This window comes from Phycodurus eques, chromosome 10, assembly GCF_024500275.1.
Source record: "Phycodurus eques isolate BA_2022a chromosome 10, UOR_Pequ_1.1, whole genome shotgun sequence".
Taxonomy (NCBI): domain Eukaryota; kingdom Metazoa; phylum Chordata; class Actinopteri; order Syngnathiformes; family Syngnathidae; genus Phycodurus; species Phycodurus eques.
The window spans coordinates 23,490,244-23,508,284 of NC_084534.1; the positions used below are offsets into that span (position 1 = coordinate 23,490,244).

Sequence of the window (18,041 nt, forward strand, 5' to 3'; positions counted from 1 at the left end):
AACATTTATTTCGGTATAATTGTTTTGCTTTTATATGCAAGACATTTTAATTGAATTATTATTCAAGCACAGTTTTTATTTTCCTATAAAATGTTTTTAAATATATTTTTATATAAACTTATATATATATCTATATATATAGACACATTTTTACCATATTACAAATGTCTGCCTCACTTTCGATGAACACTAACACCTACTTTGTGACTGTATTTTAATGTTGCATTATATATATATTTTTTTAAAAATAGTAATAATAATAATAATTTCATTATAGTGGTACTTAGAGAGCCAGGAATTTTTTGGGGGGGATGGTACTTGGTGTCTAAAGTTTGAGAACCACTGATATAATAAATCCCCTCTCAAGGGAGTTCACGATTCTATTCCCCCTGGAGTACAAGAAAGCACATTGCAGTCTTTTGTTATATTTTTAATTTTGGGGCGGATACGGAGCAAAGGTAGCTGCTGCCCTCCCCCATGGGTGTGTCCAGGCCCGAAGGGGAGTGGGTGTGGAGGGTGGGGGGGTGGGGGGGTGGGGGTGTCTCCTCTATCCACCTGCACACGCCGCTTCCCAGCCACTTGAGCGGCGGAAGCTCGTCCGTATTTAACCTTCTCTTCTTCCCTCTGGATCAACTCATTCGCTTTCTTTTGCATCTTCCCCCCGCAGTGGAGAGTACACAACTATTAACGGAGGGCAACTTCACACCGTCAAGTTCACTTGAATCCATCCCAGGTTCGTTCGGCTCCGGCCGGGATAACCGTGCGGGATCTGCTGCGGAGGACACACGCCGGCTCACGACTGCGTGCGCCCGGGCACAGACGCTCCGAGCACCCCCGGGGGCCGGATGGTTGTACATTTTTTTTTTTTTTTTTTTTGACCGCTTCTATCGCGACCTGCTTTGGAACTAACTAAACGGAAGGTAAGAGGACCTTTTCTGCATGTTTATGTGCCGTGAATCGTGAAGCTTTGAAGCAGATGCGCCTTTAAATCAACATAAGACGTCTGCCCATGCGGAGAATAAGCTTGCACGCCACACCATAAATCATGTTTATATTACAAGTTGAGCCGTTTATTTGGTCCCCCCGGGAGCCTTTTGATGCTTATTCTATGCAACAGGCTCCTGTGCTTTTGTACTGGAGCTGGCAGAAAATTCTGGTACCGTACAGGTAGCTCCAATTTACACTCATCTACAGCACAGCTAATTACTAATTACTTTGTACTAAAGTAGGAATGCACCGTAGTCATCGCTATTGCAGAGGTAAAGTCAAAATAACAGTTCATATTTTTATGAAAAACAGTTCTTGGCGGGAAATTAAAAAAAAATACAAATAAAATGAAAAATAGTAAGTACGGCGGTAACTGAGCGACGCTGTATACGCTCGAAATGATTCATTGCGCGCGAATTGTAACCTCGAAATGTAAATATTTGTATGAAAAACACATTTTGACATATAAAACTGAAAAACAGTAAGTACAGTGGAGCAGTAACTGAGCGACAATGTATTTTTACGCCACAAATTATTTCGGTGAGCGCTGTTCGTAACCTGGAAATGTCAACTCTCGGGACCGTCGTAAACCTCCTAAACTTAATTTGTGCCTCGTCTATTGCTAACCTACGCTAACACAGTAGTAAAGTCAATAATTACAGGAAATATTTATCTGAAAAATACTTATAGGCCAATACATATAAAGCAATCATATGAAACTATAAGCATGGTGGTAACTAAGCTAACTGACTAGTTTATTGTGCGCTATTCGTAACCTCAAAATGTCTTAAGTCAGGACCATCGTAAACCAAAGACCTCCCGACAGCCAGTATTGGACTCCAAGAGTCTTTTACCTTCTGTCGGACCCCAAAAGGTACATGCGTATTCCTAAAATGTCAAAAATCCTGATTCAAGGATACATTAGCCAACTCATTCCTCGAAATGTTGTCCTTGATAAGAGTGCATGAATTAATGAGCCACACATTGTCTATGTTTGTTTGAGATAACATTGACTTTTGATGGCTGTTGTTGTGCCCATTGTTCTCTCACCCCCACCCCAGTTGCCAAAGCCCTCTGTTCGGTTTTCTCTCTTTATGTAGCATCTGTCCCTCTACTCTGTCTCCTCATCTCAAGCCAACCGGCCGAGGCAGACGGTCACCCCAGAGAGCCTGGGTTCTGCTTGAGGTTTCTTCCTTAGAGAAGGTTTTCGCCAAGTGCTTGCTCATGCAGGTTCAGTTGCTTTTTTTCTGGCTGTGAGATAACTTCTGTTATGAATTGGCAGTATAGAAACAAAACTGACATGACGATACTTTTCATCCACCACACACAAAAAAAGAAAAAAATACCAAGTAGCTTTATTTTGGGGACACGTGGTCCGTGGACATAACTCAGAGGCAGGTCACGTTTTTATCTTGGTTAAAGGTCTGCTTTGGAGTTTTGCCTCAAGGCCCTCGGCATGGAACTTGATCTTAAACCCTGACTGACAGCTTGACCTCAGACCGGAGACCCGTGTCTCAAAGTCTCGGTGTCTCTGTGTCTCAGTGTAGCGCCAGCATAAATTATAGCTCCCAACACCGAGCTACGCTTGTTTTATTGTCTCCACGTCCTCCACGGCGACTTGCCACGCTGCATTTGGACGCTGTCCACCATCCCAACGTTCAGCCGCCCTTAGTGTGGTGGATGTTGCCCTGGATCCCTTCATGACACTCTGCTTGTCAGACGCAAAAGGAAGAACTGGTGTTGAAAAAACAACAACAAAAAAACAATGAAAATACAATTGCACTTGCTTGATATGTTGTCAAGCTACATCGCAGCAGGTTTGTTTCCGTTTGTATGCGGGGTGTCGGGCAGAGAGCAGCGGGAAGCGCCGTGGGTGGTTGGAGTGGAGAGAGGCTCTTTGCAAGTGAGAGGTTCATCCCAGAATGTAACCGCAGCCATTGAAACCCCAGACATTGGCAATCCTCCACGTCAAGTAAAAAAAAAAAAAAAAAAAAAAAAACAACAACAACAAAAAAACACTGGTCTCCAACAACAAATATGTATGCCGTAAAAAGAAATTCATATGTCGACGGGATTAAAACGGTTACCATGAAACAGTGATCGAATTTCAAGTGGTTAGTAATGCAGTTAGTAATGCAAATGTTAATTAACCTTACTACCATATATAGCGTTTAACACCCCATAGTCTATCATTAAAGTTGATAATGAACTTTTCAGACCAGTTTCAAATGTAATTTAAATCCAATTTTCTGGGCTTCCCAGGTACAAACTTGTCGCAAGTTGGTGTGGCGTGAGGTTCCGGCTCATTATCTGACACCCATCCATCTCTGTCCCTCAGCTCCCGGATTCTCCTCCCCCTCGGTTAGAGAGAGACAATGTTGTGGGACAGCCTGTGCTGTCTGCTGGCCCTGCTGGCCTCATCGTCCGCGGGGCTGCCCCCGGCCTTGGAGCCGCTGTCCGCCCCCAGGATCTTCCTGTCCTTCAAAGGTGGGTCTCCGATGCTGCTATGCGGTATATTTAGCCCGCGAAAACCCTCTTGGAATAGCTCTCCTTACTATTATTCCTGTCGATTTAATTGCCTAATTCACTCACTGAACAGCGCCCCCTGGAAAGTTGAAGAAGAAAAAAAACACGTGGCCCTTACACCAGTTTCACACATCAACATGAAATTGGTTGGACACGTAAAAGTGAAAAAGTCTAAAGGACCCATGCGTGAAATTGAACAGAAGGTTTTAGTTTGAAGCAGCTATTTCAGGTGAATTCCAGGGTTCGTACTTTGACGAAATCCTTCAACGGAATTCACCCAAGTGATGATTTCGAGGATTCTCTGAATATTTCCAAAAATGCCCCCGACACCAGCTTCCCCAGTTGACCTGAAACTGGGTGGACATATTTACCATAAGAGGACACGCGAAAAAGTCTCAAGGACCCGTTCGTGAATGTGAAGAGGAAGTCAGCCATTTTGGTTTGAAGAAGCCATTTCAGGCGAATTCCAGGGTTCATATTTTGACAAGGCTTTTACGAGGAAATTCGTTCATCCAAGTAAGCCCCAATCAGAAGTCGGTATCCTACATAGATGGAAGATGCTATATTGCCAAGCATTTGCGTCATAAACTATCCATCTTGATTTTAAAGATTTGTCATGAAAAATATTGCTGCTTTCAGCTTTATTTACATTATTGCTTCTCTTTATTCATTCATGTCATTGGCACCAGTCGAGTTCAATTCTTGACAAGGACTCGTGCCTCAGTGCAGTCTTTGATGACCGATGAGATGTTGCTGATGGTCCTTTTGAAATCTAAAGAATATGGTATATCCCCCGCCCTCTCCTTTTTTTTTTTTTTTTTTTTTTTAAATGGCCTGGCTGCTATTAGTTATCCAAACAGGCCTTTGTGTGGCCCTCGGCTCCCTTCTGAAATCAAGTCCGATTTCACACTTGGCTGGGCCCTCACTCAGGGCGACATCCAGCATGTTATGAATGTTTGTCAGTTGCCACATGAGACCCTCTCAGTGTGTATGTGTGCGTGTAAGTCCTCTGTTAAAATAGGTTTTAGTGATGTAGTGATGTGTGGATTTAGGGATGGGCATTTTTACTACATTTGATCGACTACGGGGTGACATTTATAGCTTCCTTATCTTTTATTGTGTGATATTAGATGGCAGAAATTATTTCAATATTGTACCCTGCTGTAACACCAGCATTGACACACTGAGTGTATACGGACTACACTTATTTGTTCTAATTTGTTTGTTTGTGTTTCATGTGTCCTTTTTAAACACGTTTAAATGGAAGGGTTTTGTCAATTGAGATCTGCGCTCTCTGCCTCCCATTTTTTTGCCTTCTTTGTTTGTTTTCCCCCTCTTTATCCCTCGCATCCTATTGTGGGTCGCTAATCAAGACGGCTCTCACACGCTACCACTCGCACATCTACATGGTTGAAGAGAGATCATTCATTATCCTTTTTTGTCTAATCAACTTCCGTTTTGTTTTTTAAATTAGTTTCTGACGTTACTTTATGCATCGCAGAGCAACCTCGCATAGATTGAAATGCCCATAAGCTATGCGCTAACTAATTGTGTTGGTTTTTGCGCCACACTGCTGGGAATAGCTCTTAAAGGCGCTTTTTTTTTTTAATGAGCTAGCATACTGAACTAAATAATGGGCATGAGGTTTCACAATAGCTTTTAGGTGGTGGCTTCCATATTTGGTTCGAATAAATATGACATGATAACAGAATGAGCTCGTCATAAGAATGATTTATGTTTTGATCATAAAGCCTTTGTCCCTTGTCTATTCTTCTGTCTGTCCGTGAAACGACTGAGTATGTAAAAGTTAAACGGTGGTAACGCGTTCCACTTTCCCACTGATCATTTTCATACTTTGATGGCAGTAGATAAAAATTGTTGTAGCGTTTGGCACAAACCCCAAATCTAGACTGGAGAGACGCAGTGTTTTGTCTTCACCTTCATATATGTCCTGCGCTTTCATTAATCTGCACTCTGATTCCAGTGGTTTTGTATCAGATGTACATTTTCTAGAAAGTCGACGTGTCGGAAAGCTCAAGGATTTGCGTCCTTAAAGTCTGACAGAGGCTGGATTTGCACTGCATAGTTCATGTAACACAACTCGGATACGCGTCATGGCAGCATAAGGAGAGAAAAAAACGCATAAAATCAGATATCCGCAACTGGGAATCAGGCCTCTTCCAAATGTGGATATTCGATACGTGTCGGATAGCTGCCAATAAGAGTGCAGTTTAAATACACAGATCAGCCATGTCCCGTTATCGCCAACTAGACATCATCAAAATACACTGATTGATGACGTACGACAATAAAACGCATAGACAATTAAATATGGTTAAGTAGGTGGCATTAGAGGCGTGTATATCAATAAATGAGCAAAATAATTGCTTTTTAATTTAGTGGAGTCATTTGGAGGCTACCCTCTTTTAATTCAGTGCGGGGAAGAGTCAGCCAAATATTTGTAAAATAAATAAATAAATAAGATTTTAAAAATGATATACAGTACGTTAGCATTGAATCAAATTGGCCAGTTGGACCTGCAGTGTAACCAGCCAAAATGAAAAAGTCCACCCTCGGTAAAAAGACATTCGTAAACGTTCTGGTTCAAAGTCAAAATATAGTACTCGAACCCTGGTAGCTTTTTATGAGGAAGGCCCGTTAAAAAAACAACCCAAAAACAAAGGCCTTGTTATAAACCAACAAGGACCATTTAGTCTTTAGAGGAGGCTCGATTCGTCACTTGCAGGACTTTAAGCGCAGGCTGTTATTAAGTAGCACCAAACGGCCACACAAAGAGGTAAAGGAATGTCCATTCAGAGCACGCGGGGATAGATCATCAACCAAAATCCCGGCCAGCGCTAACAAAGGTGCCAATGCATCTCCAGGCTCTGGTCTCAGGCGACGTTGACTCACCTTCACAAAAGATGACATGATGCAATCACAAATTTGAGAAACTGACAGGACTGATGTGCAGTTATATAGGTGAGTATCACAAAGAAAAAGAGCCAGGATTAAGTCAGCTTTTGAGAACTCCTATATTTACCTTGAAACCAACTCTATAATCACACGCTATTTTAGTGTGCAGATCTTGGCCGAGGTTGTGACCCCGCAAACAGAAGCCCGTCAGAGTCGAGGTTAACTGCCCTCCAACTATGGGAGAGTGGCAACATATTAACAAGTAATAGCTTGTTACTCTAATCCTCGGGCCACATTTGAAAGTGTTTACCGATGTTTTTCTTTCCAGCGTTTTCAGTCGGCAAGGGGAACACCTGTGTACCACGTTGGCCCCGGTGAGAAAAAACCCCAAAATTGGATGCATTGTTTGGGACTTTACCCATTCGTGCTTTGGAACCACCTTTGGCCTTAATAACTTTGGCCTTAGTCGTCGGTTTACGACCGTACTGACGTACGGCGTTACGAGGTTACAAACCGCGTGAAATTAGGCATAAGAATATAACGTCACGCGCCACGAGAACGCACGCTCAGTTACCACCGTTTTTCATGTTTTTTATTAAATTTGCTGATATTTACGGTCCGCGATTGGCTGGCGACCAGTTCAGGGTGTACCCCGCCTCTCGCCCGAAGATAGCTGGGATAGGCTCCAGCATGCCCGCGACCCTAGTGAAGATAAGCAGAATGGAAGATGAATGAATGAATATTTAGGGCCTGCAAGTTTTTCCATAAATTTCCATTTCGAGGTTACAAACAGTTTTTGCGCAGCGGGCAAACTATTTAAAACAATTGTCACGTTTTTTTACCCAAAAATAGCACTGTATGTTATAAAAATATAATAAAAGGTAATGTAAAGGAATAAACTGGTTTCATAGTTTACTTATCGTACGTACTGTAGTAGTCACATGTTGATGTATGCCTTGAAGGGGCGTGGCCTAGTGAGTGACGTCAGGAGCTGGAGTCAGGTTGGGTTAGTTGGTTGGGTTAGTCTGCGTGTGAGCATCTGGGCGTGAGTAGTGGCCTACAGCATCTCCTTGTTTTAATTGTGTATTTGTGTGTTTGACATTTTGTCCCATGTGGCCGTTCTTGCTCACACGTGAGGGTAGAACAGTACCTTAATTGCTCCATATTATTTTTCGCCTCACTTGAGTCGAGGCATATCTGAAGCTGGCTAGTAACTCACAAATCAATCAAACGACGGCCTGTAACTTGAAAAACCTGTCACTGAAGATATCACTCGATGCTGACCACAACATTAAGTAGACCTGCACACTAACATTCTGCCTTGGCAAAGATAATAAACCCCTTGTCAGCAGATTCGTAGATGCTTTCTATTTCATTTGATGCTTCTTGTTGCAGTTTGCGGTCGAGTCGCGCTTCCCCTTTCGCATCACTGAATAAGGCAACCAAAATACTCCAAACACAGATGTGCATGTGTTGCACATTGCTGGGACTGTTGACGAGTTGCTAAATGCAGTCATTCAGTCAGTACATTGTTGTTCTAATCCATAAATCCTCGTGTCACTCGGTAATGCAATATCATGTAATTGATTGCCCGTGTCATCGGGCAACATGGCCAGTTCAAGTGTATTACCCTTGCGAAACATAATGAGACAGGACAGCAAGTGATTGTGGCACGATGATGTTAGCATTAGTAGATTTAGATTTAGTGCATTTAATATACTTTGCCATCAAATCAATCTATTTTTAAAAATTGAAGGCTATGATTTGCAGTCCAGAATACACATTTACATGATTTATTTGTCAGCCTATTGAAAGATGCTGTTTCCAACCATTTATTTGGCTTTTGAGTTTCACCCCTGGAGCAATCCCACAGCAGACATGGTATCTGTAAAGCTGAACGTTACAGTGAGAGTTTACAGCGGACAAACATAACCTAATAAAATGATAAGAAAGTTATGTGATAGATGTACTATTGGGTGATGTATTTTTTTCACCAATTAAAGCAGTCCATCATAAAAACATATATGCAATATCATGATCATAAAAGTGCAGGCTCAATGATGTAACACTTTGTGGAAAATTTAAGTTATTCTTATTCTATTGATTCAAAAGTAAAACTACTATTTTACATAAATTCACTACACACAGAGTGAAATATTACACAGTTTCATTTTTTTTAAAATCATTTTGATGATTATAGCTAACAGCTATCCAAAACCCAAAATTCAGCTTCTTTGGAAATTTGTATATTATATAAGAAATAACTAAAATTATTTTTGAGATAGAAATTAGGTCGGATTTGGCCATCTGAAAAACATTTTCCTACATGTCCTCTTTAATGATTCTGTATGTTTCACTTTTTTTAATTGAACTAACCAACCTTTCTGGGATATTTTTTTTAAATATATTGAAATGCACCAATATCTATATATTGTACTTTTGTATCTACTTTGCAAATTAAATAGGACTTACTGTGTATTTGGTTAATAATAGAGAACCATGCAAAAAAAAAATCTTTTGTTCCACAAACAATCCTGTTTGCCACATCCTTATTGCACCTTACGTGACTCATCCGCTGCATTGTCTACTTTGCATCGTCTGTGCCCTTCTACCTGCCAGCTCCATTTCTCTGCCGCCTCCCCCATCGAATTGGTACAACGCAAATGTCAGCCTTTCACCATCTCTGTCCTAAATGCATTCAAATTCAGTGAAACCGTAAAAAGTTGCAAAAAGGAAAATGCTTTCAGCGAATTATTGCTCGTTTTTTTTTTGTTGTTGTACAAAACATTTCCCATGCAGTTTTCCCCTGCTGGCGTTGTACCTGTCGGCATCAACACGGTGGTCCAAAACTGCCCCCGCTTTCCCTTCCCTTTTAAATCCCCATTAGTGAATGTCAGGGCCCTGAAACATGTTTCCACACAGCAACACGGGGCGGCTGTGGCACGCAAGCCTGCAGCAGTTATTACAAGACTTTGCTACTTTATCTCTGGAGATGCTGTCGGAGGAGGTAGAGGAGGTAGAGGAGGAGGAGGAGGAGGAGGAGGAGGAGGAGGAAGGTAGCAGCGCATCCCCAACAACCTCTGCTCTGCTGGATGCGTGTTGTCAAACTATGATTATTCCAAAGACAGAAAAAGGAGGCGACAGTGCTAAATATAGTGTCCTTTTCTGTCTGCTCCTTTCTGTTTTTTTCCCCCCTTGCCTCGTCGCCGGCAAGCGCCCACGCTTCTCGCTCGCCCGCTACGGCACGGGCGCGCTTTTCTGCCAAGCTGAGCCGTCGAAGGAGGAGAAGATGGTCTCTAAAGTGCCCTAGAGTTTGTTTGAAATGGTTCTTGGGTGCAACAGTGGCACATAGACAGATGTATCTTGTTGGGGATATGAGTACAGTGGACCCTTTTAAAATGGGACACTGGAAGCAAGCTTCAGTTTGTATTTTTCCCCAAAGGCCAAATTGGGGGTACCGACATACGCTGTTTCGAGGTTATTGTTTTTATTAATGTTGGCATGTTTTACTGAACAGCTAGGACAGACACTTTCTTGACTATGTTACCTCCTTCCACTGTCTCCGCTTGGATGGTCACCGTTACTCATCACGGTTACCCTTCTGTTGTGTTTGCACGAAAAAAACAAAGAAGCCAAAGAAAAAGCTTCTTTTTTTTTTTTTTTAGCACAAAACCTTCAGGCTTCTGCTAGAAAGCAAAACGAAAAATACTCAGGAAAAGCCTACTCGTTCATCTGAAATGTATTTTTGGGTAATCAATTTTTAAATTACCCTCTCAAAAAGATAAAAACATTTTTTTCAACTTGAGTTGAACTGGGTATTTATAGTGGAACAACTTTTGAAATGATTTATCTCTGGGTCATTTATTTCTATCACAGAAACTTTTGAACAGCGTTTGAACAGCGGTGTCTAGACCTTTTATATCCCCTGTATGTACCTAACCAACTTTTTCTAATTATTGTGTGATTGATTTTGTGCAGCTTGTGTGTGATTTGTTTTGCCCCGGCAACGTCTCTGTTGTGTAAAGGGGGACAACACACAGCAGGGGGGTCAGAAGATGCTTTGTGGAGCGCAGGCATGTGATTGGCAGGTGTGTGTCTGCTCACCGCAACCCTTTTTATAGATCAATATGTGGCAGACGTGATAAAAATAGGCTTCGGCTCCCCCACGCTACCTCGAACCTGATCGCACCGACTCCCGCGGCCCGAAGTAGGCTCGATTGTTTTTGCGAGCGAGGTCGCGGAGCTCGTCGTGACTTGCCGCAGATTGTTACGTAGCCGGCGATTAACGTCAAGCGTCTACAGACCGAGAAACGAGGATGACAGTCGTTCCGGTAGCGAGTGTGAGGGGTGTCGTGGTAATGGCTTTTACAAGAGGCGGTGGTCTCGCAATTCAAAGTGACAGACGAGCATAACACAAGTCTTTTTAATATTCATGGCGAGTACTTGCGGTGTTGTCTGTGTGTTTGCAGAGCTTGTATAAAGCGCTTTCCATAGATACTGTAAGTGACTTTGGCTCGGTTGCCATGACAGCGTCTACCTGTCCACAGTTTTGCCCGACTCGTTTTGCCCGACTTTGCCCGACTCGTTTTGCCCGACTTTTAAGCTAGATATGAAAGGATATCAAATACATGCTCAAATGGTTTTTAAGATGATTCAACACACTACTAGAAGGACGCACCAGTCATGTTGCCTCACTAGTAACATGTAGGACACTAGTATGCCAAAATTGTCCTACTAGAGAGGCCAAAGACATATTTGTACATTTACTTTAAGCTGGGTATCAAGATTAAGTTCCATACACTATTACGTCCTTTGTCCTCACTAGTAAGACAATACAGTGCGCTAGTAGAAGGATTCTCTACGACTAACATTTTTACTAGTGCTACATACTAGTGCCACTTTCTGCCTAGTAGTATGCAATTAAACCTTACTAGTAAACTACTGTGCTGCACTGGTAATACGACTAGGCCCAACTAGTAGGCAAGTGTCATGCACTAGTAGCCTCCTGGACCATACTAGCAGCATCAAAACACCCTGTATTCATGTTGTCCCACTAGTGAGGACAAAGAAGTACTAGTACATGGACCTTAAGCAGGGTGTCAGGGATGTTGAATAAATGCTTTAGGAAAGCGGTTTGAGCATTTTTTTTTTTAATATCCTTTATATCCTGCTTAAGTTCCATGTACTAGATCTTAAGGTCATACTAGTTGGCCAAAAGGGGCACTAGGAGCAGAAAAAGTCACTCGTAAGACACAGTCATTATACTAGTGTGCCCCAGTTGTTCTACTGGTGCGCAGAATTGGCTTTCTCGTGAGCTGTCACTCCTCACTGGCCAAATCAGGAGATGTGGGTTGTAATCACACCGAGCTTATTTCCCCCGACGTGCGTCTCTTCGTACAGGAAGTCCCTGGGTGACGATCCGAGGAACTGAACCCACAATCGTGTTTATTAGACAGCCGTGATTTGTGAAAAGTTTTCGTGCGAGAAAAGTGTGACATTAGCTTCTTTATCCTGGCCGAGTTGACGAGGTGGCCAGATGTTTTTTTGTGGGGGGAGGCGGGGGCGGGTGCCATGGGGAGTCACAGCTTGGTCTGAAATTAAGTGGACACCAGGTCAAGGGCACCTCTCTACTTGTTTATGCAGACAGCGATCATTCATTATCATTTGTCTGTCAGTATCGGGATCTTGTTTCTGAGGTGCTGTTGACCTTTTCGAACACTTGGGGTGGAAGCCTACAGTACACTGGTTCTATGTGTATGTTTGCTACCAGTATGGCTTTAACACTTGGACTCAACCTCCAGAGTTGCAGCATCACCAAGCTACACTGTATTAAAGATGAAATATTATGGAAATATTCCAGTGTAGGGTTTCTTGTTGCAAAAAATCTCTAAGAATATTTTTCATGTCGTCATTTAGCAGGAGTTGTATGTATCAATTTTGGAATAAGGTTGTAACAAAAATATGCAATATGGGTAAGGGTAAAAAATGCGCTGTAATTCTTGATCCTTTTGGTGTTTTGGACAGCTTGGAACTGTTATAAATTGTGAAAATAAAATGCAAAATATGTCTGAGTTAGCACTTTCGGAAAAGCAAAACATTTTGGTTAAAACTCTAGTTGAGGCACTAGGATTTGGCTCCCCCAAGTCAAGCAAAACATCTGGTCAATGAATCAAATGGATTTTATGTCAGTGTGCGTCAAATAAATTATGGTTTTTCTGTACTGTTGGTAAGGCAATAAAAGCAGTTTGAAAAGATCATCATGATCTCGTGGAACCTTTTTTGGAGTGGATAAAATAACAAAAGAGAACAGTTTGTGATGGCTTGATTTGGAAGTTCCAACCAGCGATTAAGTGTTAAGGACACAATGTGTTTTGGATAGCCTTGTTTGACAAGCCCTCGGATGAATTATGTAACAATGAACTTCTGCTGCAATCCTCCAGTGAAAATACTGGCTTTATAGACTAAACCTAAACGCTACAGTAGATTTGCCAATAAAATAAGGTGTGATTGTTCTCTGAATTATATTCAGGTATCAGCGTAGTCACGGATTTGGACTGAAATTCAAATCTGGTGACTTGTGTTCTGTACTTTCTTACTGCAAGCTCACCAGAGGGGGACATGTCGGTCATCTTGTGACAACAGGTGCATGTGAAGAACGAAAGCAATGCTGCCTCAGAGTCCGATGAGCGTTTAGTGTGCAGCTATTGTTGGCATATGTCTAAGGAGATTTAATGCAGCCGTTTGACTTGTGAATATATGACCCTCAGAACTCGAAGTGCTTCTGCAGTCAAACAACTTGGAAAATCGCCTGAATTTACCATTGGAGTCAGGAAACTCAATCAGAAGACAGGATGAGACACCCTGTGTTTTTTGTAAGTTGTTTGACTTTTTTTGCAGCTACAGGACATCTTCGCTTTACAACAGTGCCTTCATACAATGTTATGGGGCTACAAACGGCGTGCAATGAATTTGGGGAGCGTTAAGAATAAGCGGTCATGTGCCACAAGAAGGCATAATCAGTTACTGCTGTACTAAACATTTGTACGTTGTGTCAGTAGTTAATTCATTTGAAAAATGTACAAACCGAAGGTTGAGCAGCCTGCTAGAACCCACTTTGGACAGACATCCAATGGTCCCCTGTAGTGTTTGTACTTTGTATAAAGCTCCATCATAATCACATTACCAAGTGCCAGTGCTGAACAAATTTGTTTCGACAAACAAAGGTTGAATTGTGAAATCGTGACCAGCATGTTCAAGTTCTGATGGTCCATTTCTGTTGTCCCTTGTAAGGACAAAGACTACCACATTCTGGCACAGGAAGACATCGTAAATAGCTAAGGAGTGGGAGAGGAGAGGTGAAGGCGGTCAGAGGAAGAGGAGGACTGAAGGAAACCGCAAAAGGGGAGCCGCCGAGGGCTCCACGAGCGCTAATGGACTGCAGGGCACCCGTGTCACTTTTGCTATCTCAGCCAGTGAGAGTGAATAGATGGAGGGATTTGAGAAAGACTGTGGGCGTACGTGGGAATACTGAGGACAGATTATGCGTCTGTTTCCTATTAGCTGCAAATGAGTTTTGGTCGAGATGGTTTACCTCAGCATTTGACGACCTGGTCTCTTGCCAAGCCTCCTCAGTACCCCCGTCAAAAGCCTCGCAGAGCTATTGACACATGTTCTCATTGTAGAAGGTGTTGTAAATAATTTGGCTGGAGGACCAAAGTAGACTAAAAGCTGCTATAAATATTGATTTTCAAGCAGTTAACGCCCCTTGGAATTTTTCAGATGTGTTTATGGGACGTGATGAGTTCTGGAGAGTATTTTGGGGGGAAAAAAGTCCCCAGACACACCCATTCATATTGGGCTCCTGAACTTTCAGTGTGATGTCAGGATTTGCCCAAAATAAGTTTTTGAGTATTGGATTTTAAATACATAATCAGTAATGATGCAGTCATTGATGATGAGGAAAAAAAACCTCAGTCTTCAGCACTCTTATGGGAAACATCTCAGTCCTAAATGAGATGTCAGTTGTTTTTAATGTTTTGGCAGGAGCTGGGTAACCTCAAACGCTGCCTTAAATGTGTCTCAGGTGAGAGATGTCCGGCGTGTACAAAGTCCTGGCTGAAGACCAGGAGGCTGTCTTTGTGATTGCGTGAGGTCTAACCAATGAGGCCTAACCATGATGCTGTGAGAGGATGTACAAGTGGTGTCTCCACTATTGGATTAAAGAAGAGCTGGAACATTCCTGGTTGTTAGAGCTATATTTCATCATATAGACTACAGTCCTGACCTCCACTGCACACAGGATGCTTTAATTGATGAAAACCGAGCCACAGTCAGATGCTAACATCATTACCACCTTCAAGGTTTGAACTGCGCGTGTTGGGTAAAATAACAAAGCATTGCTATATCTTCAGTCGGACGTCCCTTGCTTCAGTTGGACGGTTTTGCATTAGAGGCTGCAGTTACTACCCAGCGGTGCCCATGTTTGAAGGTCATGCCTCGGCGACGAGAACCCCCTGAACTCTTCTCGGCAGAATATAGTGGAACGTGAGCTTTCCGGACCTTGTTTTCTGGCTTCATGCACTGATGGGCACCCTGATAATGTTCTGACTGTGGAGCGAGGAGATGGCCTCTCATGCCTGGTCATTGTGGCGACTCGCATAGACTTGATGCCAAGATTTTCTCCATGCCTGCACCCTTCACGCCCCTTCTGCCTCCGAGCTTTGTTCGCTCGTCCTGTTCTCAGGAACCCTCTCTAGGTGTTCCTGATGGCATGTTGGCAACACAGGTCCACGGCGTCTGTGGCATATGCGTGTGAGCGCATGCATATGGATGAATGAAAAGCAGGAGGAAGGAGGGCCTCCTGTGTTGCCGTTGTCATTGTTGTTGTTTGTGTCGACGCCTCACTCATCCCCGTGAATGGACCGCATGGTCTCAATAGATGAGGGGCGTTTGTGTAGGCTGAGACCATCATTAATTTACTTCATTCAAGCCGCCTGGGAAGCGGAGGAGGAGTGGCCTACGGTTCTGGCATTGGCACTCGGAGAATCTAAAGTGTAGTGGGTACACACATACGGACCATCGGGCCAAATTTGAGAATTTTCCCTCCTTACGATCAAAGTCAGCAAACGGACGATTATCGGACAAAAGAAGAATTTGCAAACACGAGCTGACATTTAGATGAGCTTTTTCTATTCCTTCTTTTACTACTACTCTTTCTTCTTTGTATATCCGGCAGTGGTGATGTTCTGTGGCACCATTCTGCCCCTCACAGGTCAGTCATGGAAGTACACAGAAAACATGTCGGTCATCTAGACTAGAGCAGCAGCCTATAAACTTTTTTGCACCACGTAATGCAATATTTTGATGGACCAGCATGGAAAGAAAAACTAATGATTAAAAAGCCAGCTCGCCATTATGCTGAATGTAGTTGTTGTGATTAGTGGTTAGCTCTGTACTTGTTTCTCTTCAATGAGCTGTTCTCATCTTGAGGTAATGGGAGACAATGACACCCTGATTATGTAACTTATGTCCAGACTACTCCACAATTTCAATTTGGTTGGCGTCATTATAGAAAATCCCAATTCACAAAGATAGGATGTTGGAAAAGGAAGCAAGGAATTCAGTACTTTTTTGGGGTGAGGGGCAGTTTTGATAATAGTACGCAGGCGGTGTGGGCATTGGTAGTGTCTCTTAAATACAGCTTTATTTTTCTTGGAAGTTGTAGGTTCTTTGTCTTGTGTCTCATCATTTGGTCTATTTTCCCTTTTCCGAAGCTCTCCAAAGACGTCTGTTTTTTTTAAACTTATTTTTGTTAGCTTGAGGTTGTGGGCTTACCCTTTTACTTCCATATCACATCACAGAGACGAGCAGTTTGATTTGTGTACAAAGGCACTACATTTTTAAAATAACCGGTATTTCTGACTGATAATCATTAAAATGTTTTTTGTTCAGTCTCTCTTTGGGGCCTGGTACCTAATAGTCCACGGACTTGTACTGGCCCTACGCGTGTACCCCGCTTCGGTCCAATTTCCTTGCACCTCCCTCCCTGCGCTTGTTCTCTGGCTCTCGTCTCTCACATCCTCCCCAGAAAGCTTCAAAAAGTCATCAATAAACTTGGCAATGATGCCGGTCTCGTCTGTATCGTGATGGACGACTAGCCCCTAGAGCTGATAGGACTACTTTGCGGAACAAATGTTTGACATATCTGCTTTTAATGTTGTCAACTCTACTGAGAAATGCCATCAATTTAAAAGAAAAATGTCTTCGACATGAAGTGACAATGGTCCTTTTGTTGACATGTAATCCCATTTAGCGAGCGTTACACGCTGGGAATTCATTCAGTCGTTGGGCTTTTGATTGCGCCAGCATCAGTCCCATACAGGATTGGTGCAGAGCATGAAATGTGGCTTTTCAGTAGCGTATCTGGATTACACTGTCCTATTAAAGCATCTGTGCGTGATTAATTAGTCACAAAGCTTTGAAATGCATTCTGGGCAATTAGACTGTGAACCAAAGAGCAGTTTTTGGGCATGTCAGTGCAGACATGTCAGTGCACTGAATTGTTTAAAGTCCTTTTCAATATGTTGTCATTATTTAAGTAAACAAATAAGATTACTGCAAGCCAAAGATGAAATCAGTCTTTTTTGCTGTGGATGCAGGATTAAGAAGGAAAAAAAAGGATCGTTATCATAACAATCGATTAATTGATTGCAAAGAATTTGGTAAGTTGTGGTATTTTGGTGAAGGTGAATTTCAAAGTACTCTTTACTTAATGTCGATGGAGATATAGTTATATGTGTGGTGTGGTGTGTTGGTCATCTCAAGCACGATGCACACCACACACTTGCCGATCCTCGTCATATAGGGTATCATATAGGGGATCCTCGTCATATAGGGTATCGCTTTTTAAAAAATCGTTTGAGGTGTTAAAATCAGCATTGTGGTGTGGATTCTGTTTTAGAGGACAGTGATTGTAGTAAATGTAGTTGAGTGTGTTAACAAACAGCAAACATTTGGGTGGTGGGAAAATTTGGGTGAACATGGAGATGACTCAAAAGATTTCTTCTACGGTTTGTGTCATCTTTTTCCATTTATTTTTTGTCGTGGCGCACCTCAGATGGAAGAACCCAAAAGAGAACTCTATTCCATTTCCTAACTTTATTTGGTCACTTTGACTCTTTATTTTGGACCACTAATATCATTTACAGAACATAAAGTGGCAGCGTATCCCTTGTCTATTTTTGTGTTAATGTTGCAAATGAGTCATCAACGCACTCCACATGATTGTAACCTGACCACTGGAAAGGTTGCCTGACAGAAAATGACAGACTGCAAACAAACCAGCCACCAGTGGAGAAATACATCATTGCTTTTCACATCTGATTAGTTAAAAAAAAAAAAAAAACACAAACAAACAAACTGAAAAAAGAAGATGGGATGATAACAGGAAGTACCATAGAGGAGACTTCTGCAAAGCTGGTGTGGACCATTCTGTTTGTCTTATCGGTGCAGAGCGTATGGCTAAGCACAGACTTATGAAAAGGTAGGACGGTGTAAGATAGGAAGGTTTTAGCCTCAGTGTGCCTGTGCAATCACCGACCACCTCCTTGACG

At 42.4% G+C, this 18,041-nt stretch overlaps 1 protein-coding gene across 2 annotated transcripts in view; it reads left to right on the top strand.

The window, feature by feature from the left end:
• The first annotated feature begins 592 nt into the window (after window positions 1-592).
• sema3fa (sema domain, immunoglobulin domain (Ig), short basic domain, secreted, (semaphorin) 3Fa) overlaps window positions 593-18,041 on the top strand; it is a 60,138-nt gene continuing 42,689 nt past the window's right edge. For both annotated transcript variants that reach the window (XM_061687668.1, XM_061687669.1), the window contains exons 1-2: window positions 593-920; window positions 3,326-3,474. In XM_061687668.1, coding sequence (XP_061543652.1) covers window positions 3,363-3,474 — 112 coding nt within the window. In that variant the 5' untranslated portion in view covers window positions 593-920; window positions 3,326-3,362. The remainder of the gene's footprint in view (window positions 921-3,325; window positions 3,475-18,041) is intronic.